The sequence below is a fragment of the Littorina saxatilis genome, linkage group LG3 (assembly GCF_037325665.1).
Source record: "Littorina saxatilis isolate snail1 linkage group LG3, US_GU_Lsax_2.0, whole genome shotgun sequence".
Lineage (NCBI taxonomy): Eukaryota > Metazoa > Mollusca > Gastropoda > Littorinimorpha > Littorinidae > Littorina > Littorina saxatilis.
The window spans coordinates 42,701,442-42,725,883 of NC_090247.1; the positions used below are offsets into that span (position 1 = coordinate 42,701,442).

The 24,442-nt window shown below is 39.0% G+C and overlaps 1 protein-coding gene and 1 long non-coding RNA gene across 2 annotated transcripts; both read left to right on the forward strand.

The window, feature by feature from the left end:
- The first annotated feature begins 2,785 nt into the window (after window positions 1-2,785).
- LOC138962428 (uncharacterized) lies at window positions 2,786-5,622 on the forward strand. The gene is made up of 2 exons (XR_011454513.1): window positions 2,786-3,166; window positions 4,043-5,622. It is a non-coding gene; the product is annotated as an uncharacterized lncRNA (long non-coding RNA).
- Window positions 5,623-15,316: 9,694 nt separating this feature from the next.
- On the forward strand, window positions 15,317-24,004 carry LOC138961200 (uncharacterized). The gene is made up of 4 exons (XM_070332801.1): window positions 15,317-15,349; window positions 15,434-15,643; window positions 16,415-16,559; window positions 17,027-24,004. The coding sequence occupies exons 1-4, from the start codon at window positions 15,317-15,319 to the stop codon at window positions 17,305-17,307; spliced, it is 669 nt and encodes a 222-aa protein (XP_070188902.1). The 3' UTR covers window positions 17,308-24,004.
- Window positions 24,005-24,442: the final 438 nt, after the last annotated feature.

Here is a 24,442-nt window from a genome sequence, read left to right on the forward strand (position 1 = left end):
CCCTCCTCCCAGTGTCTTTAAAGGACTTGTGAAAGGTGAATTGATCAGATACATTCGCACCAACAACAACATAACCACACAGAACAAGGAAACTGACTTATTCCTTTCAAAACTTCTTGAGAGAGAATATATACCGGACGAACTGGAGTTAATCAAACGGGAAGTCTTGAACATACCAAGAAACACACTTCTAAAACAAAAGAGAGACCATCCCACCAAAAACAAAGCTCCACCACTCCTCATGGTCTCAACCTACAACCCTAGACTGAGACACCTTAAAAAGAAACTCTTGAAACACTGGAAGCTGATTCTACAAGACACAGAATGTTCCGGCTTGTTCCCTAAACCTCCCCTTGTTGCCTATGCAAGACACAGGAACTTGAAAGATCATCTTGTTAAAACCTCTTAACAAGTCAAGTGACAAAACAACCCCTGCCTTGCTTACACAAGGTAATGAAAACAATACAACGCCAGGAACTTTCGCTTATTCAAAACGACATACCCCCCTGACATAACAACAGTCACGGAAATCACGGAGAGAATAAATAAAGCTACGAAAAAACATAAGTGTTACACCAACAAACGGTGAAGGTAAAAACAACCCAACAGTTTTTCACTGATCAATAGTGCTGATAACACGAATGAATCGACACGCAACACGGTCACTCAGCAGCAACGGAGAGGAAGGGACGCATTTTTGCGCCCAACAATCGTCACCCCCACGGCAACTCCGCCTACCACGCCAAAAGGGCCCCACTACACGTATCAAAGACGCTACGCCCAGCCACCGGAGCGTACGGGTCAGCAAGGGTCCAACCATGAAGCAATTGCCTTTGTGCGTTCCTCGGTAGTGTGGAAAAGCACCCAGAGACACCCAAAACCTCTCCCCATTATAACCTGTACACGTGTTGTTTTGCAACAGCGGTACTCGATCAATACCTCTAAGTATTGAAGCAATTGGCTAAATCAGTTGAACACAAACGGCAGACACCGCGTGTAACAAGACCAACACCTCTCAGTGTACACTACTACACCAACGGGAATAACAGCTCGATAACCCAGAACAACTACAATGTTAGTTTGAAAAAGCACCTGGAGTCACAGACGCCGATACACTACAGTTAATCCCTCCAGCACTAGGTATTTCCGGCATTTGCCATCCCTCAAACCTAATCAAGGGACGGGGAAAGGAGACGAAGAGACTGGGGCCTGCACATTCCTAAGCCTCTCCCCCAACTGTTATATCTACACATTGGCACTACTTAAAACCTCCAACTGAGCACACATACCCAATCTCGACGTTTTGCTCATCCCCTCACATTCCCGTATCAAAAGGACACGCGATACCACCCCACTATCCGTGGTCAAAGTGCACTTGTCACTATACGGCTCTCTCCCAAATCATGGGCAGACACTCCAAAACACAACTCCGCATCCAAAGGAGGAAACAAACCAGACTTTCTAATGAGACCGAAAAAAAGATCAACAACAACTTGACACGAGCCAAACAATTCGTGATCAACTTGTCAAATGTGCAACTCTCGAATGGACAATATCTGGGCTTAGCAAAAGGCCTCAAATTTATACCAACACCAAAAACCAACAAACCAACCATGAGAAAACAAATCTCTGCAGATTTCTGCAAACTTGCACGAAACATTCGATGCAAATTTCACTTCCGTGAAAACACCTCCAACACGGAAATACCTCCGTTCTACACAAAATCCAATCGAAACCCCCCACTATGCAACGAAGCCATCGAAGAGTACATCTTCAATACCAGAATGGAACTATACAATCTATCTTTAAAGAAACTACAATCCAACCTCTCTGAAGATGAAAGGAATGTCCTCAAGGAGCTATCTGACAATCAAGACAAGCTGATTCTACAAGACACAGAATGTTCTGGCTTGTTCCCTAACCCTCCCCTTGTTGCCTATGCAAGACACAGGAACTTGAAAGAACATCTTGTTAAAACCTCTTAACAAGTCTAGTGACAAACAAACCCTGCCTTGCTTACACAAGGTAATGAAAACAATACAACGCCAGGAACTTTCGCTTATTCAAAACAACATACCCCCCTGACATAACAAAAGTCACGGAAATCACGGAGAGAATAAATAAAGCTACGAGAAAACATAAGTGTTACACCAACAAACGGTGAAGGTAAAAACAACCCAACAGTTTTTCACTGATCAATAGTGCTGATAACACGAATGAATCAACACGCAACACGGTCACTCAGCCGCAACGGAGAGGGAGGGACGCAGTTTCGCGCCCAACAATCACCCCCAAGGCAAACTCCGTCCACCACGCCAAAAGGGCCCCACTATCAATCAATCAATCAATGAGGCTTATATCGCGCATATTCCGTGGGTACAGTTCTAGGCGCTCTGCAGTGATGCCGTGTGAGATGAAATTTTATACGGCCAGTAGATTGCAGCCATGTCGGCGCATATTTACCTTTCACGGCCTTATTCCAAGTCACACGGGTATGGTAGACAATTATTAATTGTGCCTAAGCAATTTTGCCAGGAAAGACCCTTTTGTAAATCGTGGGATCTTTAACGTGCACACCCAATGTAGTATACACGGGGGGTGGTTCGGACACCGAAGAGAGTCTGCACACAAAGTTGACTCTGTGAAATAAATTTCCGCCGAACCTGGGATCGAACTCGCGCTGACAGCGGCCAACTGAATACAAATCCAGCGCGCTACCAACTGAGCTATATCCCCGCCCACTACACGTATCAAAGACCGGAGGCTGAGCGTTGATTGACACACACTTATCCCGCATCCACACAAACCAGCCAACCCGCGGGCGGAACTTGGCCCCACCAATAAGATCGCAGAACAACTCTGACGAGATTGTCTACTAAAACAGACAGAATCAACTACTTGACCACATCACGAGTTTCTCCTGATTCCGAGACCTACCACGCTTTCCCACTACGCTCCTTGATCTACACCACCCTTTCGCAAAATGGCCACCACCAACTTCAATATGGAGATTGCTGAAACTCAATTCAACTTCTCGTTGGAAGAAGAAGAGGAGTCTACCATCAACGCCAGCCAGTACCACGCTGCCAGGGAGATGGAACTCAACGAAATTACAATCCAACCTCTCTGAAGATGAAAGGAAAGCCCTCAAGGAGCTATCTGACAAGTAAGGCATAGTCATACGTTTTGGCCTAATGGTACAAATATCTTTATTTTCTCTCTCTTTCCCATCTTAAAGTTTGTTGCAACCCTATACTCATAAATTGCATTATACTGTTTGTATGAACATTGAACTATTGCGATGCAAGAAAGTAAAACATGAAATAGCTAGAATGAAAGATTTACTCATCACTGGAATTATTAAATACAGTCAGTCCTTTCCTTGGCTCACAATCACAGATCTGGCCAGTTTTTTTTTTTTTTTACATGGAATAAGAGTTACAATGTAAATTGTAATACCGCCTGTGTACTTGGATACCTACTTCTACATTCAACACCCTGACTGCCCCTGCGCAGAGTTAGAATTTTCTGAATGAATTCACATCACATTTCTCAACAAAACTGTGAGGTGTCAACGCTAAATATGTGTGTGGGATGAGGGCTCATGCTGAATTTAAAAAATAGTAACTTTCCATCACATTCCAGAAAAGCTTCTCACGTCAGCAGCATAACAAGATATCATGTTGTTAGAAAGGTTCTTGTGAGGAAGTCTTTTTAATTTTAATGATGAAAGATTATCTTTTTAATTTTAATGATGAAAGTATAAATATATCCATGAAATAAATGGTTTTCACAGGAAGGAATGATGGCACCTGTAATATTACAGAACAATGAAAACAGTTTAGTTCATAGTTGTCACTGTCAGTATCACCCACACTACTCTCCATCCCACTGATCTTGTGAAGAACAAGTATTACCTCCTACCTACCTTTCCGCACCCCCACCCCCAACACACACCCTCTTCTCGATACCCAAAACATATCCCCATCAGCGCACAGCAAAGTCTGGATGTGCTCAGTAATACATTTTCTTTATCTTCCAGGAAGTGAGGTGCCGAGATATGACGTGCAGGCAGCTTGCAGAGTGGTGCCTGGCTTTGCTGCGGATGATGATCAGATTCAGTCCATTCTGTGCTGACAGAGCTACCAGAACTGGTTTAATATAGTCCATCTGAAGATGCTTACACTTACAGAGGTTTTCTGTTCCCTTAGTGATGAAATGAACATGTAACAAATTAACAATAACATTATACACAAATAATGTGTGGTGCGGTGTGGATCAAGGGTACATTTTGACTTATGTAAGTTGTCAATTCAGCTAAATACAGGTAGTGTTTGGTATGCAGATATTTTCTTACAGCAAACAGCGGTTTGTTTGTTTTTACTACATAAAGTGGTATTATCTTTTATGTTGTTTGAGTGCTTTAAGTTAAGCTGTTCACAGGCAGTATTTTACACACAGGCTTAGCTTTGGGAGATGTGTGTGTATGAACTATGATTCAGTCAATGCGTGTTCATGTATAGACTTTGTTTGCAATATTAGAATTTAGATCTTTTAACTGCATTATGCACATGAAATGTGTTAACCAATGACTTTTTCTTCCTTTGAATCCTAGTCAGTACTTTATCTTGTTTAAAATTTTCATTGATTCTGTTTTTGGGCCGTTCTGGTGCATCCTGGATGGTTCAATTCATTCTTATGTTGTGCTGAAATGTTGCTTTTGTAATACAGTCTGCCAAGATTGTGTCTTTCACTTGGATGTGGTGAACTTATTTTTTAAAGGCCTGCTCTGCCTCATTAAAACACTTCGCCTCACTGTCAGACCTTCATCAGGCTTTTTGCATGGGATAAGAAAATCCTTCCACTTGGTCACATAGCAAAAGTCAGCACCCTGACATCTTAGTGTGGTGATGTCTTTTCTTATTAATTTATTTCCCCCAAACGGCATAAGTGTTTTAAACAAAATTATGTCTTACAGCTACAGTGGAACCTCCCTTTTAAGACCTCCAGAAATCTGAGAAAATCAGGTCTTGAAAAGGAGGGTGTCTTAAAATGGAGGTAAATTTACAGAGGTTATGAACATAAAGTCTGAGAAAACAAGGTCTTTAAATGGAGGGGGTCTTAAAAGGGGGGTTCCACTGTATGGCTATTGGGGATTATGTGTTTGTAAAGATAAAGCTGAGAATCCTACACAGAATTCTGTGCATAGAAGGCAGCCTGAATCTTGACCCACACTGCTGGCATGACCTTCATAGCTGCATTCAACGCTTTACTTTTACGCTGGTAACTTTACGGTTGCTCTCTCTGGATTGAGCATTTTTATTTCAACCAAGGGGAACAATTAAATGCCTCTGCAGAGATTTGAACCTAGGACCTAGATTTTCAGGCCGATGTCCTAACCACTAGGTTTTTTTTATTGTAAGATGGATATATGTCTAGCGGATGCAGCTACATGTACAAATGTGCCAAATTAGAACTTGCATTCTCAGCCTATAATCTTTGGCCATTCATGTGAGTACTAAATATTGTGAATGCATGTGAGACTGCCTTGTTTTACTTTTGTGAAATGTGTGAACTCACTTTGTTTACATCTTTGTGTTAATAAATGCAGTTTATCAGTTACCTCTGTTTGTTTCTTCTGCAAGTATGTCAAATGGCCCACACACACCCTCATGCGCACACACACACACAGACACACACAAAATCAGATCTCAAGTGTAAGTATTCTTTTTGCAGTTTTATTTTAATGCCCATAATCAGTCAAACAAATATATCATCACACCAGTGCACCTAAATGTGTAAATGTTTCAGGTCACCATCTGTCCTGGCTTGAACATGCAATAAGAACACCTCTACACAAACACATGTACAGTCAACCGGCTAGCTGCTTCCCTGTAAGGCATATTTTTTTATGAATTAATCGATTTTCCGCAGACAGCAGCCAGGTAGTGGATCTTTAGTATATGTCCAAGCAGACGGTTGATCTTAGTACAACACATCAAGGACATATTTTTTTTTTTAAACAGATCCAACATCTAACCTTCCAAAGTTCACAATCAATAAAGAAGAATGGTATGCAGGGGCGGATCAGTTCATTTTATGGTGGGGGGGTCCAAAATTATATTGTGAAGATATGGGTGTGAAGGCGCGAAGCGCCGAGCCGACGGCGTGAAGCGCCTAGCTTGCTAGGGGGGTCCGGGGGCATGCCCCCCCGAAATTTTTTGAAAAAAAGGATGCAAAATGGTGCAATCTGGTGCATTCTGAGGATGATCATTACCAGTTTCAGGCAGCAGATTTTGTCACTGATTAATACCCCAAAAATTGAAACTCAACCCCAAAAAACACAAAAAAATATTTTTATTATTTGGCTGGGGGGGGGGGGTTCCGGAAACCCCAGAACCCCCCCCCCCCCTCGTCCGCCCTACAATCATATAGAACGTGTTGTTGTTTTTTTAAACAACTACAGTTGAATTTAAATTAATTATTGTAATGAATATGCAGTGAGAAATTCGTTCATTCTTATGACAAAAGATGGGGCGGGGGTGTAGCTCAGTCGGTAGCGCGCTGGATTTGTATCCAGTTGGCCGCTGTCAGCGTGAGTTCGTCCCCACGTTCGGCGAGAGATTTATTTCTCAGAGTCAACTTTGTGTGCAGACTCTCCTCGGTGTCCGAACACCCCCGTGTGTACACGCAAGCACAAGACCAAGTGCGCACGAAAAAGATCCTGTAATCCATGTCAGAGTTCGGTGGGTTATAGAAACACGAAAATCCCCAGCATGCTTCCTCCGAAAGCGGCGTATGGCTGCCTAAATGGCGGGGTAAAAACGGTCATACACGTAAAAGCCGTGGGAGTTTCAGCCCATGAACGAGCAAACATGACAAAAGATATTAAAATTCAACTGTAGTCTGTTGTAAAACAAATCGTTCTATATGATTGTAGATATGATACATGTGCTTCTTTGTGCCAAATATTAGGAATTTCGGATGTATGATGTCGCTGTTAAACTGTTTCCTAGAAATCTAATGTAACGACTGTTTCCATAGCAACAGCACTCTATGTCGATCAGTATTCACAATCCTCCGAAAGCGGCGTATGTCTGCCTAAATGGAGGGGTAAAAACGGTCATACACGTACAAATCCACTCGTGCAAAAGCATGTGTACGTGGGAGTTTCAGCCCACAAACACAGAAGAAGAAGAAGAAGAAGAAGAAGAAGAAGAAGTATTCACAATTGTTCTATTTATTATGTCACTTCCCAGAAAACCAAGTTATTCCATGTATTCTCCAAATTCAATTTTACTGCTGCACATTTCCTTAACTCAAATTGTAAGATTTACTGTACTACTTTGACCGAGCAGTTTTTGTAAGTGGACAGGCCTTAGTTTTATTTCGGTGGCTTAATTCAATGCGCTTCGTCAAAATGTCTCGAACTGAAACCAAAAGCAGACGCAAGACTTATTCTAGGGCCATGAGCCCTAGTATTAAGATGACGTTGGCTCGCATGTATGTATAGCTGAAAGCTTATGGGTGTCGGCAGGCGTTTGCGCATGCGCTTATGTTGGCCTTCTTTTTTTTTTGGATCCCCGGACATGATAATGCTTTATGATCTTTTGTGCTATTCAAGGGCGCTTTACTAGAATAAAATGCGGTGACAAACGACAAATGTCCATGTAAATAAAATTCAACCAGTTTTTATATTTTCATAATTTATTGCCTGTCATAAGCGAAGGTTTGGTGGCCTAACGGTTTAGGCGATGCGCTGCGAACCGTGTAGTCCGGGGTTCAGGCTCCGCTTGCGGCGAGTATATTAGATTACATTTTTCTTGGTCTCCTATTTTTGTGAAATCCTTCTGGAGTGCAAGTGTCAGTTGACACATTTTTTAAGGTCAAATTAGTTTTTAATAATAATTTTTAGAGCGTGTGTTCTGCGCTTGTTCACACTTGTTCAAAATGCATACTCATGATACTGGGCAACTGAGCGACATCACTGACTTACACGACCTCCTTCCAAAATACTGTTCTGCAATGAAATTACGTCTCTATAAATATTTTTGTTGTCTGCCAACTATTGATCATGTTGTAAGGCAAGGCTCGTTCAGAACAAGATGTTTCTATGAACGTATGTTTATTCTTGTGCGATTTGCGTTTTTGCTCCAGAGAAGTCTAATATTAAACTTGATACGGCGTCCTATAGTCAACACAAACTTTCACATGTAGACAAATGTCATGACATTCGGCGCATGCGTACAAGTTGATTGGAAGAGAAAAACGTTGACCCGACGCTAACTCGAGCTGGGAACTGCGCAGATTGAAAATGGTTTGTGTTGGCTTACTTGAGGTATTTTACTGAAACAGTGAAAGTTGTTCAACGTGGCGACAGATCCTTTGCATTTGACAAGTTTTTAATTTCATTCTCTCTTTTGATTAACTGTTTTGCTTTGTTTAAGTCCGTAACTTGTCCTTCATTCAAAAAAAGGTGTGTGATCTTTTACTTGTATTGCCTGCAGTGATGCCCAGATCACCAAGAAGATTGCATGCAAATTTGCATCAGGGATGCAATATATTTCAGCCAGCCAATGGCCGACAGTGCACTGCAGTTGCTCTCATTGCTTTACTGATCATTGCAAGACTCAGAACATTCCATGGCACAAATGAACGGTTTGATGCTATGCCATACCTAAACCCAAGTGACCTTGATAATATTTTGTTTGAAGGGACATCTTTGTACTCACATATATCTGCAAACACTGGCATTGAAGGTTTTCTGGGACATGAGCATCTACCTCCATCTGTTGTTGGATTTCCCTATGATATTTCATATCTGTTAGACATTTTCACTGGACATACAAACCCTAATGTTGTCTTTGACAGTGCATTTGGCATGACAAGCTTGTCTGATGCTTTTCAGCACTCTTTTGTTGTATCACATTATCTGCTTGCAACATTTGGAGAAACTAGTGTCGCTGTATACGGAGATTTGGAAAATGAAATATTCCATGTCTTTGACTCTCACGAAAGAAACTTTGATAATGAAGTTTTAGGTGGTACAGCTGTTCTTCTTTCATTTAATTCCTTAGCAGACTTGACAACATTCTTCCAGCAAAACTTCAATAGTCAATTTCAGCTCACTCCAGTTTTACTCTCTGTTTCTGCTCAAAATATTGGACTTGAACAAAGCTGTTCATCTAACTTGCATATGTCTCATGCTAGTACCAACACCTCTCAGAAAAGTTACACACATCTGCCAGCAGAGTGTTTGAATCCAAGCAAAAGACCAGATCTTAATGCAAACATGGTACACATTTCTAAGGAAAAAGAGTCTGATTGTCAGCATATTCGCTCAAAAATGTCTCCTTCACAACTGACCAAACATAACAATCAGCTTGGTACTGGCAAGACTATTACTGCAGGCAAAGAAGACAATAGGGTAAAAACAACAACAAAACGACCTACCAGGTCTGTTCAAAAACATCTTCCATGTGCTTCTAATGTCAGCAGCGATCATTCTTACTTTTCCTCACAAGTTCGGCATAAAATATGCATCAAGAAATCAAAAGTTACTGATTATGTGCTTGAAGATCAAAATATCACTGTAAGTGAAGAACCATGTGTGATAGTGGATTCTGAGCAAGTTGCTGATTTTTGTGAAATTTCAACCTCACCCCTTCACAATCACAAACTTCACAGTGATCATTCTTACTTTTCTTCACAAGTTCGGCGTAAAACCTGCACAAAGAAATTAAAAGTAACTAATTATGTGCTTGAAGATCAAGATATCACTGTTCTAAGTGAAGAACCATGTGTAATAGTGGATTCTGATCAAATTTCAGATTTTTGTGAAATTGCAACTTCAGAACATGAACAGGAAACGTTGACAGATTTTGTGACCTGCCCCCTTCACAACAATCAATATGAACTTGCCATCAGAGAGAGGCCATCCTTCCACTGCCATTCATGCCACAGATTTTTGTTTAAAAATCAATGTTTCAGTAGTTTCACTCTCCCGAAAAAAACCAATTTGCAAAACTTCAGACTTTCTTTAGGATTTGTGGAAGACGCTGTCTTTTGTTACACTTGTAAGAGGTACTTAGCTCAGGGAAATATTCCTCCCAGCTTTCATGCAAATGGATTGGAGCTGTGTCATATCCCAGATGTTCTGAAATGTTTGTCATTTTCAGAAAAAAAATTGATCTGTAAGCTGCAGATTTTTCTCACTCTTGGTGTATTGCCTGGTGGTCAATTTTGTGAAAGAGGAAGTGTCCTGCATTTACCACTAGATGTTGCAAATATTGTTCATCAACTTCCTCCGGATGCAGATGATGCAAATCAAATGTCTGTCTGTTATGACAATGGTTGTACTCCAAAAGTTCTGTCAAAACATTTGGTCTCGCCTTCGAAAATACTACGTGCTCTTGAATGGCTCAAAAAAGAGAACCATCTTTATGAATGCCTCAACTTAGATCTAGCGGGTTCTAAACTAAACAACTTTTACTCTGGTAATAATTCTGATAAAAGCTTTGAAAGCAGTTTTGACAAAACTGAGCATGAAGTGATGGTGCCTGCATGTAATTCTGGTATTCAGTCAAAGCATCCTACTGTTCGCTCTGGAAGAACGCTGTTTGTGCAAAAATCTCAGCATGTCCCTTTGAACATTTATGAAACTGAAAATGGAGAAGAAATGGCATTTCCTTGGCTTTTTCCTGATGGCAAAAATGGCTTTCACTATCCAAGGACTACACAAATTTCTCTGTCAATGTATTTGCGAAATAGACTGTACAACATGGATACACGATTTCGAACAGATATGATGTATCTGCTTCAGTCCGCTGTAGCCTTTGATAAGTTTCAGTTAAAGCAAGTTGCTTCACTTTACATGCAGGTAAAATCTCCATTTGCTTCAGGAAATTTGAACAGAGTGTGTGTGAAAGATCTCAAGGATGCTGGTGTGAACTTAGGTGTCTATGACACCTCATACATGTTCATGAAAAACATCAAGGGAACTGCTGCTTATTTTCGTAACGCACTGTACGATTTACTTGCAATGTTCAGATCTCTTGGACCACCTACCCTGTTCGTAACACTGTCTGCTGATGACTTGCACTGGCCTGAGCTACAAATGACTGCAAAAAATGTTTCTTATGCTACAACTTGTTCACAAGGCTCTTTTTCTACGACAGTTATACAAGATCCATTTATGAGTGCAGTTCATTTTGACCGTCGTTTTCAGTCTTTAATGAAGCATATCATCATGGGACCTTCTCAGCCCTTGGGAAGAGTTCATGACTCCTTCTATCGGGTAGAGTTTCAAAATCGAGGAAGTCCTCACATTCATATGTTTTTGTGGATTGATGGAGTACCAAAAGTTAGTGATGAATCTACTCAATGTAACATGCTTGATTACATTGAAAAAACAATCAAAACAGACTTCCCGCAAGATGATGCTGAACTCCTCAGCTTAGTTGAAAGAGTTCAAATTCACTCACATACTAGATACTGTACTTCAAATTTTCGATCAAACTGTCGGTTTGGTTTTCCTAAACCAACATGTGTAAAGTCTAAACTTCTAACCAACTTTGAAATCAATGAAAATTCAAAAGGCAAGTTCTATGAAACAAAACGTTCAGCTACAGCTAGATATGTAAACCCTTATAATCCCATCATTTTGAGACATTGGAGAGCAAACATGGACATTCAAGTCATTTGTAATGCTCAAGCTGCTGCATATTATGTATGCACGTATATCTGCAAATCTGAACCTGATGACTTGAAAAATGCTTTGGGTAAGCTGATACAGGAAATGTCAAACCAACCTCATTCGGTTACACCATTTCAGAGATTAATGAAAATTGGACATTGTTTACTTCAGCACCGTAGAATGAGCAGTCAGGAAGCTGCATATCGCCTTGGAACTTTCAGCCTTGTCAAATCCAGTCGCAAAATAACATATGTGAACACAAGACGTGAGGAAAAACGTTTCAAAAGACTGAAGTCAAAACAACAGTTGCAACATTTAGCCAATGATAGCACAGAGGTTTTCTGTCAGAACATGGTTGATTACTACTACCAGAGGCCAGTTGAACTCAAAGATCGCTCTTTATTCTACTTTGCTTCATGGTTTGAAACATGTTCACCTCCAAAGTTACCTTCTGCAAATTTGTACAAAAAAACCAGACTCATGAGAATTTGTATTCCCTCCTGTAACATATGGCTAAAAAAAAGAACACGTCCTTGTGTCTTGAGATTTCCTGTTTTTCCTGCACTCAGTGAGGACAATTTCTTTTGCATGCTTATGTTACTTTACCCACATAACTCTGAACCTGAGCTTCTCCACCCTTGTGAAAGTTTCAAAGAGTCTTTTTTTCATAAGAGATCTCTTTTTGATAGTCAGATTGACTGGACCCATTTCTCTCTCACTGATCAAATTGAAACAATTATCAGAAAATATCATCTTTGCCAAAATGAACTTTCCTCTTTGACAGACATGTCTTGCCCAGACCAAGCTGAATCTGAGGTCTTTCATGATTTTGAAGACATGCATACTGACAACATGTCTGTACCAAATCACACTGCATATCTTAATGAGCACAGTACAAAAACTACCACATTTTGCGATTTACCCTTCATTGAACAGTCAATTCACTCGATGCAGATTTCTCTAATGCCCGAAGTAGACTTTCAAAGGAAGGTTGCTCAATTGACAAATTGTCAGCTTGCTGCTTTACAAATAGTAAAAGATCATTTCTCGCAGTCAAATGCTGACCCACTGTACCTGTTTATAACAGGTGGTGCTGGTGTTGGTAAAACTTTCCTTACTGATGTAATCACTGACTTCCTAAAACGTGAAGTGACTCTCGCAATTGGTTTCAGTCCAGTTCTAGTGTCTGCGCCAACTGGAACAGCTGCAAACAGTGTCAAGGGACAAACAATTCATTCATTGTTGAAAATTCCTGTTAGTCGCTTCATGAACTATCAAGAACTGTCCAGTTTTTCATTGTCTTCTTTGCAAAAGCAGTTCCATTTTGTTCATACTCTGGTCATTGATGAGATAAGTATGGTTAGTGATAAAATGTTCACTTACATCAGCAGACGTTTGTCATCCATAAAACAAACTCCTCTGCCATTTGGTGGATTAAATATCATCACCATTGGAGATTTCTTTCAGTTGCGGCCAGTCAAAGGAAAGTATGTTTATCACAATGCTCTGTGGAAACTTTTCAAACCAATTTTTCTTGATCAAAACATGCGACAAGTCACAGACAGAGCTTTTGTATCTCTGTTAAACAGAGCGCGTGTTGGACTTCTGCAAGAAGATGACATTAATCTCCTGAAGTCAAAAATTCAAAAAGTTCCTTCTGCTGATATTTCTCAAACATTGCACATATTTCCAAGAAGAATTGATGTCAATGCACACAATGCTCTTTGTCAATCAATGTTACAAGAGGACGTAATGACAGTCCCTGCACTTCACTTTTTTTCTTCACAAGACCCTTCTTGTGGACAAGATGTGCCAAATCAATTGATTCCTAAAGATGATAGAACTGCTGGAGGTTTGATGTCCACACTGATGATATCAGTCAGCACTCGAGTCATGCTCATTCGCAATATTTGTACCTCTGATGGATTGGTAAATGGAGCTATGGGACTTGTACAATCCATTGATTATGTTGATGGTCACATTCAGACAATATACATTTTATTTGACAATTCAAATATTGCCAATCAGGGTGTGTCACTGTCATCAATACAAAATGGTATCCCTATTAAACCAATTGAACATACATTTATGTTTTTAGGCCATCAGATTGTACGAAGTCAGTTTCCCCTCATGCCAAGCTGGGCATGCACAGTCCATAAGGTACAGGGCCTCTCTTTGGATAAAGCCGCTCTTGATCTTGGTTCCACAGTATTTGAAAAGGGCATGAGTTATGTTGCTCTAAGTAGATTGAGGAGTTTACAAGGTTTAACAATCATCAGACTTGATCCTTACAAATTTGAGTGTTCTGATGAGGTCTTGGAAGAGTACAGCAGATTACGTGATACTCTTTCACCACATGATGATGTTTGAAAGTCACAGAAATGTTTCTTGACATTTAGTCTAAGTCACTTGTACTTTGCAAAAAGTCCTAGTTGTGTCATGACAAAATATGTTCAATTTACATTTAATTTATAATGTGCCCATATTTATCAATCTTTTTATATCCTTTTCAGCCTACACTCACAAATGCTGTTGCAAGTCTGCTTTCAGTTGCTGTCTGCTTTTCAATTATTTCCACAATGACTCAGATTACTTTCATCCATTACATTGATTGGAACTTCACGTAGTAGTTTCTGCACCATTTTTCAAATCATAACCACTTTTGTTCCTAATATATTTCTTTCTTTTCAGGCTACACAGAACACATGTACTACTACCACTCCTCAGCATTCAGTCTCCACCACTACCACTGATTTGACTGGCACTATTACAAAGACATCGGAAATCATTCAAAACAAGTCCAAAGGACATTTCTATATGCATGTTTGCCCGATCTCTGGACAAGAACCAATCACTGTGAATGTTTTCAACATATACAAACATGACATTTTTACTACAGGAAGAACACTGAAACTCGACAATCTCATACAAAAACCAGACTCTCTTCTGTATACTTCAAAATCAAAGCATTCGTTTGTGAAAACCTTCCAACCAACTGCTCAACAACAACTCCAAGCAGAAAAAATGCATTTTCCTCATACACAAGCAACAGTTGCAACAAAAAGAACAATATCAGAAGCGCTTGACACAGACAGTGGCAGGTCAACAGTCTGTGCAAAAATTGTCAAGGTAGGTTCTCCTTTTATTAATTCTTCTCATAACATCTTCTGATGTACATAATGATATACCAGCATCTCTCATAATTTCAAAACACATTGTTGAACATTAACCCTTACACTGGTACAATTCTGTAACACATGTTACATAGCCACTGGTGAAATAATACAAATTTTTTTTTTTTTTTAAACGGTCATACATAGGTTTTCACATCCATGGGAAGTATCAGAACCAACCAAACAGACAGCCAGTACCGCAACGATATGTCATGACGACCAGGTGACAGTATCCGTAAAGTAGGGCAACATATTTAGCAACAACCAGCCCAAAGGTTAACCCATAACTATTAGTACATTTTAAAAGATGTCTTGCGTTTACTTCCTGAGGCTAACAGTCTGAGCACATATGATCCATACCTGGTCAGATAGATTCATTTGTGTGGGTACAAATATATCAGTACTTGCAAAACGATCATTTAAATGTATATTCAAAAACAGTACCACAATGCTCATCATTTGCATTTATAATTCATATGAAGTCATTCCCTATAACATCTTTAGTTTTCTTTTTTTTGCTCACACTTGTTGCTTCACTCTCTCTTTTATATTACTCTGCCAACAGGTGTCTCCAGTCAAACATGTTCGAGATGGCACGCTCCCAGTTCGATCCATTGGTGTGGCAGATGAAAGTGGGACAACCAAAATCGTGCTTTTCAAAGACCTAGCAGAACAAGCATTTCGCGAAGGAGACATTATTACGTGCACTGAGCTGTACCGCAAAACGTTCCAACAGACGCAACAGCTGACTGCTCACGCTTCCTCTCAGTTACAAGTAAGTCTTAAAACTATGTTCCTGTTTTTACATATATATATGATGTTTATATATTAGTGTTAATACTATATGATAGTGCTCTGCTTTATTTTTTGAAGAATGTTGCACCAGTGCCATTTTACTCATTAAAAAGCTGTTTCCATTTGCTGTCCTGTCAAAATTAAATACAATATTACTCCACAACTGCCCAGTAATCTCAAACTACTGTTTCTCTTTTAATAACCTATTATTTACTGTGTTCAATACATTGTCATACAAATACTGCACATACTGTATATTACCTTTTTCAGACAAAAGCTTTCTTCATTTCTTTTTCATTACATCTGTGCATAATATTAGGTATAACCAACTGGGTTTTTTTCAAATTCTTCATGCATTGATTTGTTCTAATCTGCACTGTAAAAAAAAAAATTTGAAATTGATATTCATTTAAATGAAGAAGAATTATGGCCGCTGTTTTTGCTACAAATTCTTCAAAATTGCAGTGCACCTTCAGAGCGATGTCTGCTCTTTAATTGTAGGTCAGTTCCTAATACCAACAACAACACAAAACACGCATTCGAACTGCCTAACTATTCAAGATGAAAGCATGTTATTTTGTCTCCCCATTTTGGGAACTTCTGATTTTCCCCAAGAGTTACCTTCTCTTAGCTTAGTTATGTCTAATAATATGCAATCAATATTGCACTTAATATTTCTTTTCTTTAAAAATACAATCTGTTCCTTCTTTTATATAAACTAATGTATCCTTACATCTTATTATTGGTGCAGTTTGTCCAGGATGATGACCTTCTTTTTCTGGAAACATCCTCCACACATTTTGATGACGACCCAGACTTCAGTAGAAGCAACCCCCCTTCTCACACTGTACAGGAGATCATCTTCGTTGATGTGTACACCATTTGCACTAAACCTCGTATGTAATCCCAAACATGCATTTTGCCAAAAGAACTTATTTCATATATTTTATTCATTCTCACTTACAATTTTTACATGGACTAGCACAAAATCATAATGTTAAGAATCTCAGCCTTTCAAGCTTGAAGATTCAGATTTTAAATCCGGGCTGTGTTTCATAGACTATTTTCTACTACCCTATTACCATCCATGCTAAAACAATTACAAAAGCTAATCCACACAATCGCATAGTGTGCTCCAATATTCAAAATGATTTTGTCCTAAAAAAAAAAGAAGCGTTACATTATTTTTTTTTTTTTACAGACCTTTTGAATAAAAATCAACTAAAAATATCAAGTCTTAAAAGATGGTAACTTGTTTACAAACGGAGGTTCCCTTCTACTTCTTACATTTAGATGTGATCAACAAAATCAAACTATATATCATTTTTAACAGGTCTGTTTTTGTTTTTGGTCTCATTTACAGCCTGCCACAAGAAAAAATACCAACAAGGGGCTTGCCCTTTGTGCCAGAGCACTGAATCCAACAAAACATCAGCCAGGGCAGTCCTAAAGCTTCAGGATGGGACAACAGTTACCGCATTCCAAGAAACCTTACGTCACCTTGCAGACATCAAGGAAATCACATCAACTTCCAATGAACTCTTGCAGCTGTTAATTGACAACTTGCCGATCCAGTTCTCAGGCCAGATTGTCAACAACGTTGTCCAAAATGTCCACAAACTACCTCAGTCAAGTCAAGTTTAAAGTAAGTTCTTCTCATCACAACCATACCTTCCATTCCTTTATTCAGCTACATTGATCCCATAAAGACTGTTCAGCGAACTAATGATACAGATCATACTTGCCATTCCCCTTACCCTCTGTACCTTGGCATGTCTTGATGACTATGTGCAGATTGCCTTCACATCCTTCAAAATCCCTTTTCCTTTGATGGTATAATATGTACACATTTCTTCATTCTGATTATAGTTAGCTGACTGCTTGATCCACTTCAAATTTGCTATTCCATGATCTCTCCACCAATGTGTAAACACAAGTACAAAAGCAAATGTACACAATAGACAGGTTCAGTGCATAAGATATTGGCCTCCTGATCACAGGTTTCGAATTCAAATCCTTACCAAAGCTATCTTAATGACCCCTTCTCAAATAAATCGTCACTTTTCTACACATACACACCTTTAACATTGTCACTAATTCTAAATGACGACACCCTCAACTCTCTTTTTTCAGACCATCAACCTACCAACATAGAGTCAAACATGACTTTCACATTACCAGTGAGTGTCCAATGATAAATTTATCTAAAACCACACAATATTAGTCATGCAGACTGCCATCAGTAAAGCAAGTGTGATGGTCAGTAGTGCATGCAAATCTAGTCTGTAAGGCTGCCAACTTCTCATCTTTTGACACACACTGAGCATTGTAAAAGTTGCCAACACTCTACCCAAATAAAGACCCCTCCTCTTTATGAATACATTTGTTGGACATTTTTAAAGTCATTAGTACAAGGTTTTTACTGTATAAACTAAACACTTTCAATCTTTTTATTGCCCATATGTTATACTCAATATGATACTAACATTGCTGTCCAACATTGTTGTCCATTAAAAATGTAATCTCTGTTCATTTTTGGCTCACGTAAGTGTAGCCTATGCAATGGTAAACTTTGTCTGTGCGTTCATTCGTTCGTATGTGGTAGAAATTTTAACATTTGACTGAATACTCAAATACTCATTTCTTCTGGGTTTTTTTCAAGGACCATCTTCAAAGTTTTGAAGCAGTGATCAACATTTTGTCAGCATGTGAGTAGTTAAAACGTGTATCCAAAGAAAACGGGTGGTTGGGGGTTTTGAGGGTGTCGAAGCAGGTGACTGGTTTGTGTCGTGTGTGGCATGTTTCTACCATGACTGCTAATATGTGACCCACTCCCACAAAAGCATAACAAAGTGTCATTTTTGACATTTGGACTTATTTGTATTCTTTCAAAATGAAGATAAGCAGCTTTCAGATGGTCTTTACTACAAGTGTCTATTGTTCAGCATTGATGAGATATTACAATTTAAAAGTTGCTCAAACTCAAGCGGCCATTTTCACAAAAGCAGATCTATGTGAAGGTAACAGGAGTACATTTGCAAAACATCCCTAGCAACAGGTTTTTAGTTTAACTTTTAAAGCTTAAAATGACTCATAATGATTAAATTGAAGCTTTTCTTCAATATGCATCACAAAAAAATAAAAATTAAATTTGTTTTAAGTAGCAACTTTGTTATCCTTTTGTTGGAGCGAGTCACATATTGTTGCATTGATTTTTGATATACATGTCAGACAAGCATTCTTACATGCATGTGCAGAGGACCACACCGATTTTATTTCTGCCACAAGTGCCAATATTATAACATTCATTTTGGGTGTGTGTAACAGGCATTCTTAAATGCATATGCAGAGGTCCACAGGGTTCTGTTTCTGCCATAAATGCCAATATTGTAACATTCATTTTGGGTGTGTATGTAAGACAGGCATTCTTACATGCATATGCAGAGGTCCACAGGGTTTTGTTTCTGCCATGACTGTCAATATTGTTACATTCATTTTGGGTGTGTATGTAAGTCAGGCATTCTTACATGCATATGCAGAGGTCCATAGCGATTTTGTTTCTGCCATAAGTGCCAATATTGTTACATTCATTTTGGGTATTGCATGTCGAACAGGCATTCTTACATGCATATGCAGAGGACCACAGGGATTTTGTTTCTGCCATAAGTGCCAATATTGTTACATTCATTTTGCGTATTGTATGTCGAACAGGCATTCTTACATGCATATACAGAGGACCACAGGGATTTTTTTTCTGCCACAAGTGCCAACATTGTAACATTCATTTTGTGTGTGTGTGTGGGACAGGTATTCTTACATGCGTAAGCAGAGGACCACAGGGATTTTGTTTCTGCCATGAGTTTCAATATTGTTACAATCATTTTGAGAATGTATGTGGGACAGGATTTCTTACATGCGTATGCAGAGGACCACAGGGATTTTGTTTCTGCCATAAGTGTCAATATTGTTACAAACATTTTGGGTGTGTATGTGGGACAGGCATTCTTACATGCGGATGCAGAGGTCCACAGGGTTTTTGTTTTTGCCATTAGTGTCAATATTGTTACATTAATTTTTTGGTGTGTATGTGCAACAGGCAATCTTACATGCGTATGCATTCATTCACAGAATTTTTGTTTCTGCCATGAGTCCTAGTATTATTTCATTGGTTTTTGATACATATATTGCACAGGCTTTCTTACATGCCAAATATTGATGTCAGCAGGGTTTATGTTTCTGCCATGACTGCTTATATTATTACATTGATTGTTGCTGTGTATGTGGGACAGGAGTTCCTACATGCCTATGTAACCTTACTGAACTTTAAGGCATAGTTTTTGTTCAGGGGTCAGTATGAAGAGAAGTCTCAAAACAGGTTTTCATATTTTTATTTCTAAATAGATCTGACGTGGAATGGCAAAAAAAGACAACCCTATAAACAAACAAATAAACAACACTAACTACCAAAACAAGACCAAGTAATAATTCAAATAAATACAATGACATTTTGTTTACAGTTATTTTTAAAACAGAAGGCAAATAAACTTTTCAATAATAAATACAAAACAACAGTGAATAAATACTCCCAAAAATGTCAATCACCTAAGTCCCTGAAAATATATAACAACAATGAACTTAATACCATTCCAATTAACACTAAACATAACTTGCTCTAAATTATAACAATCTCAATTCAACAGCTTATATCACAATACATGTCATTGTCATGAAGGCCAATGTTAATCTACCAACTGATCCCTATCCTGTCTGTCATGTGACTATTCTAGTCTAGCTAACTCCGTGACAATCTAAAATCTTGTATCAGAAAACTGTTCACATTTCAAAATAGATTTTTAAAAAGCATGCAACACAAAATTCAAAATGTACACAACATTTTCACAGTGTATCAAAACACTCCCATTTACACACAGACACAAACACACACACACGCATGCACGCACACCTTACAATGTTCTCAAACTATCTCACTCTCGATCATGTCAAGTAAAGAGTAAATTTTTCTTTTCATTACAATCATTATATTGGTTTTTGGCTTCTATGTGCTGATATCAACAGTTAATATGTTTCTGTCATTGTAAAGTTAATTCAGTCACATTAATGGTGTGATGAATATGACCTTGCCCTCAGTCTTTAGTGTACTCTTATTCTATGAGCATTAGTAATATTAGATTGGTTTTTGGTGTATTTGTACAGCAGGTATTCCTACGTGCACATACAAGATTTTTTGTTTCTGCCATCAGTGCTAATATTATTTTATTGATTTTGGGTGTGTATGTGGGACAAGCATTCTTACCTATGCACAAATGCACAGGGATTTTATTTCTGCCACAAGTGCCAATATTGTTACATTCATTTTGGGTGTGTATGTGGGACAGGCATTTTTATATGCATATGCAGAGGACCACAGGGTTAAATTGTTTCTGCCATAAGTGTCAATATTGTTACATTCATTTTGGCTGTGTATGTAAGTCAGGCATTCTTACATGCATATGCACAGGTCCACACAGTTCTTGTTTCTGCCACAAGTGTCAATATTGTTACATTCATTTTGGGTGTGTATGTAAGTCACGCATTCTTACATGCATATGCAGAGGTCCATCGGGTTTTGTTTCTGCCACATGTGCCAATATTGTTACATTCATTTTGGGTGTGTATGTAAGTCAGGCATTCTTACATGCATATGCAGAGGTCCATCGGGTTTTGTTTCTGCCACATGTGCCAATATTGTTACATTCATTTTGATTGTGTATGTGGGACAGGCATTTTTACATGCATATCCAGAGGACCACAGGGTTTTTGTTTCTGCCTAAGTGCGAATATTATTACATTCATTTTGAGTGTGTATGTGGGACAGGCATTTTTACATGCGTATGCAGAGGACCACAGGGTTTTTGTTTCTGCCTAAGTGCAATTATTATTACATTCATTTTGAGTGTGTATGTGGGACAGGCATTTTTACATGCGTATGCAGAGGACCACAGGGTTTTTGTTTCTGCCTAACTGCCAATAGTGTTACATTCATTTTGGGTGTGTATGTGGGACAGGCATTCTTACATACGTATGCAGAAGTCCACAGGGTTTTTGGTTTATGTCATGAGTTCCAATATTGTTACATTGATTTTTTCGTGTGTATTTGGGCACCCATTCTTGCATGCATGTGATTTTTGCCACAGTAAACAGCTGTTCCTCCATTCAGATATGACTTATATCACACACACACAGACACTGTTCATAAAAACAATCTTCAAATATTCAAAAACTATCTAAGTCTGTCATGTCAAGTATAAAGTAACTTTGTATTTGCACTCATCCTTCTGCCTTATAGCCCTCCTTCAGTCCTTGCTACATCAAGTGCAAATGCACACAAGAACATAAACAAAGCGTAATTTTATTCCATGAGCTCTAGTATTAGATTTTTCGCTAGTATGTCGAACTGATGTTCCTCCAAGTGCATATGTTCTGCGCGAACTTAGAATCCCGTTTCATTCTAGAATGGACCGGGTCCAGGTTGGAATTCTAACCCTGCGCAAGTACAAGGGTGCCATTCTAGAATGAAACCCTTGTTGCTGGTCCATTCTAGAATCGGCCGTGCGCAAGGTTGGAATTTGGGTCCAAGTTGGAATAGTCATTTCAGTTAGACTATCACACAGCCAAAGCCACAAATGTGGATTTTCTGTTTGTTTTTGTTTTTTGTGTGTTTGGTTGGGTTTTTTTTCGGGTTTTTTTTACACTTTACTCAAAGACATCGTGAATTGGGATTGTGATGTTCTGAAAGTGATTACGATTTTGAGAGACACTCAGCACTGATCGCTACGAACGGAAATTTCCGGACTGACAGTGTTTTGCCGATCTCGCTTGTAACTTTTAATCTTATTCATATACATGAAGTTGGTCTTCTGAATTGTGAAGATATAATGTCAACTTTTTTTTAAACCTGTGACAACAGCTCTATAACTCACTCTGTCCTTCTGTTGGTCTGTCTGTCGGTTAGTCGGTCTGACCGTCTGTCTGTCTGTCTGTCAAAAAAATTGTCAAAAAACCGGACATTTCCGAGAGGGAGACAGCGCTGACATTGCAAGCGGCCGCAACCGGCTCTCATCACAAAAACAACTGCCCTGCAAACAATACCGCCCTGGTAGTCCCCCTTGCTATGGTCTGCCTTTGTTTATTGCGTACTCAGGAGTGTCAACTTTCTTGACATGACATGACATCGCAAGATCGCCAAAGGATTTTTTTCAGGGGTAGACAAATCGGCCCCATTTTATCAAAGGGAAGGTGCAGGTGGAGATAATTCAAGCGAAGACAACTCTGTCTTACCTACAAACATTACGTCCCCTTTATTCAAGGGTTTCATTCTAGAATGGCACCCCTGTACTTGCGCAGGGTTAGAATTCCAACCTGGACCCGGTCCATTCTAGAATGAAACCGGATTCTAAGTTCGCGCAGAACACATACGCTATTGTCCACAGACTTTATCTTTCTTCAATTCTTCAAAACATACAAAAGTATATTATCATTCATGCACTCATTTTCCCTTTTCATTACACTTGTATTACTCAAATCTCACATCAACTAGCTACACCAAGACATCTCTTTTTGACTAACTTTTACAGTAAAATATTTTACCTCAAAACCAAAACATCAGATATGGCTTCCACATTCCTTCACTTACTTTATATTTATGTCTCAAAGTTATGCAAAAACATATTTTTTACATTTTTCTCTATATGTACGCACATTATAACAGACTAAAAGCTATATTTCCATATTTTTTTTTAAAAACATACCTCTTCTGGTTAAATAGCTACTGTCATAAATACATGATTTTTTTACAGGTCAGAACGTACCTTACAATTATGGTCATTCCAGTTTTTTTCATTTTACATTTGTTTCAAATAAAAACATTTGTTCCCATTTCTTGCGCTTGTTGTTTTGTTACACTTGATTACCTTCACACCAAACACTAACATACCAACTCAGACACCAATCAACAACAACTAACAGAACATGCACTCAACATTTCTACTCCTTTATTTTACCACAGTCACGTTTTCAAAACAATCCATGTTAACCACTTCTCAGTTACAAACTTTCTCACTCACTGACTATCGCTCTTTGTCATTACCATTCTCTTTATCCAAAACTTGCACCATCTTCAGCTGATCTAACCTAAAATATGACATTCCCAGCGATCCATTCTATTTATTACAACACCTATTTATACCACAGGCCTAGTCTACACTCTTTCATCGCGCACACACACACATACCCATGTTCTACAACATGTTTTGGCCCTGTTGATCAATGATCAACCCAATTTCTTGTGGTCAGTTGGAGTTGTCTCCAGTACTCCTATGCCGCAGACAGGTGTACCCAAAGAGCCCATATCACAAACGGTTTGGAATTCCCGAAAACACAAGATCCGCACTGCACAACTTTAGTGCACATGTACGCGAGAGTGCTCGGTCGCTTTTTGAAAATGTGTATCTTGAGAGAAAAAAATAGAATAGTGCGCTGTCCGAAGGAATGGAGTTCTTATCGGACAATGACAGCGCTTAGTTCAAAACGATAGGAAATATCTGACCGCCATGCGGCTAAGTCAATCGGACATTTGAGCCTTTTAATCCGTCTATGTCGGACACCTGACGACATCCCCGAGGCTTTTACATGAAATAAGATCATACGGGCACTAATAGTTGCATACCAAAAATGAACTGCCTCAAGGCTCTCTATTCTTCTTCTTCTTCTTCTTCTGCGT

Coding starts and splice junctions, on each gene's coding strand:
- LOC138961200 (XM_070332801.1), top strand. CDS start 15,317: ATGCTCATCATTTGCATTTATAATTCATATGAA. Junction 15,350..15,433: donor GCATTTATAATTCATATGAA/GTCATTCCCTAT, acceptor CTCTGCCAACAG/GTGTCTCCAGTCAAACATGT. Junction 16,560..17,026: donor CACCATTTGCACTAAACCTC/GTATGTAATCCC, acceptor TCTCATTTACAG/CCTGCCACAAGAAAAAATAC.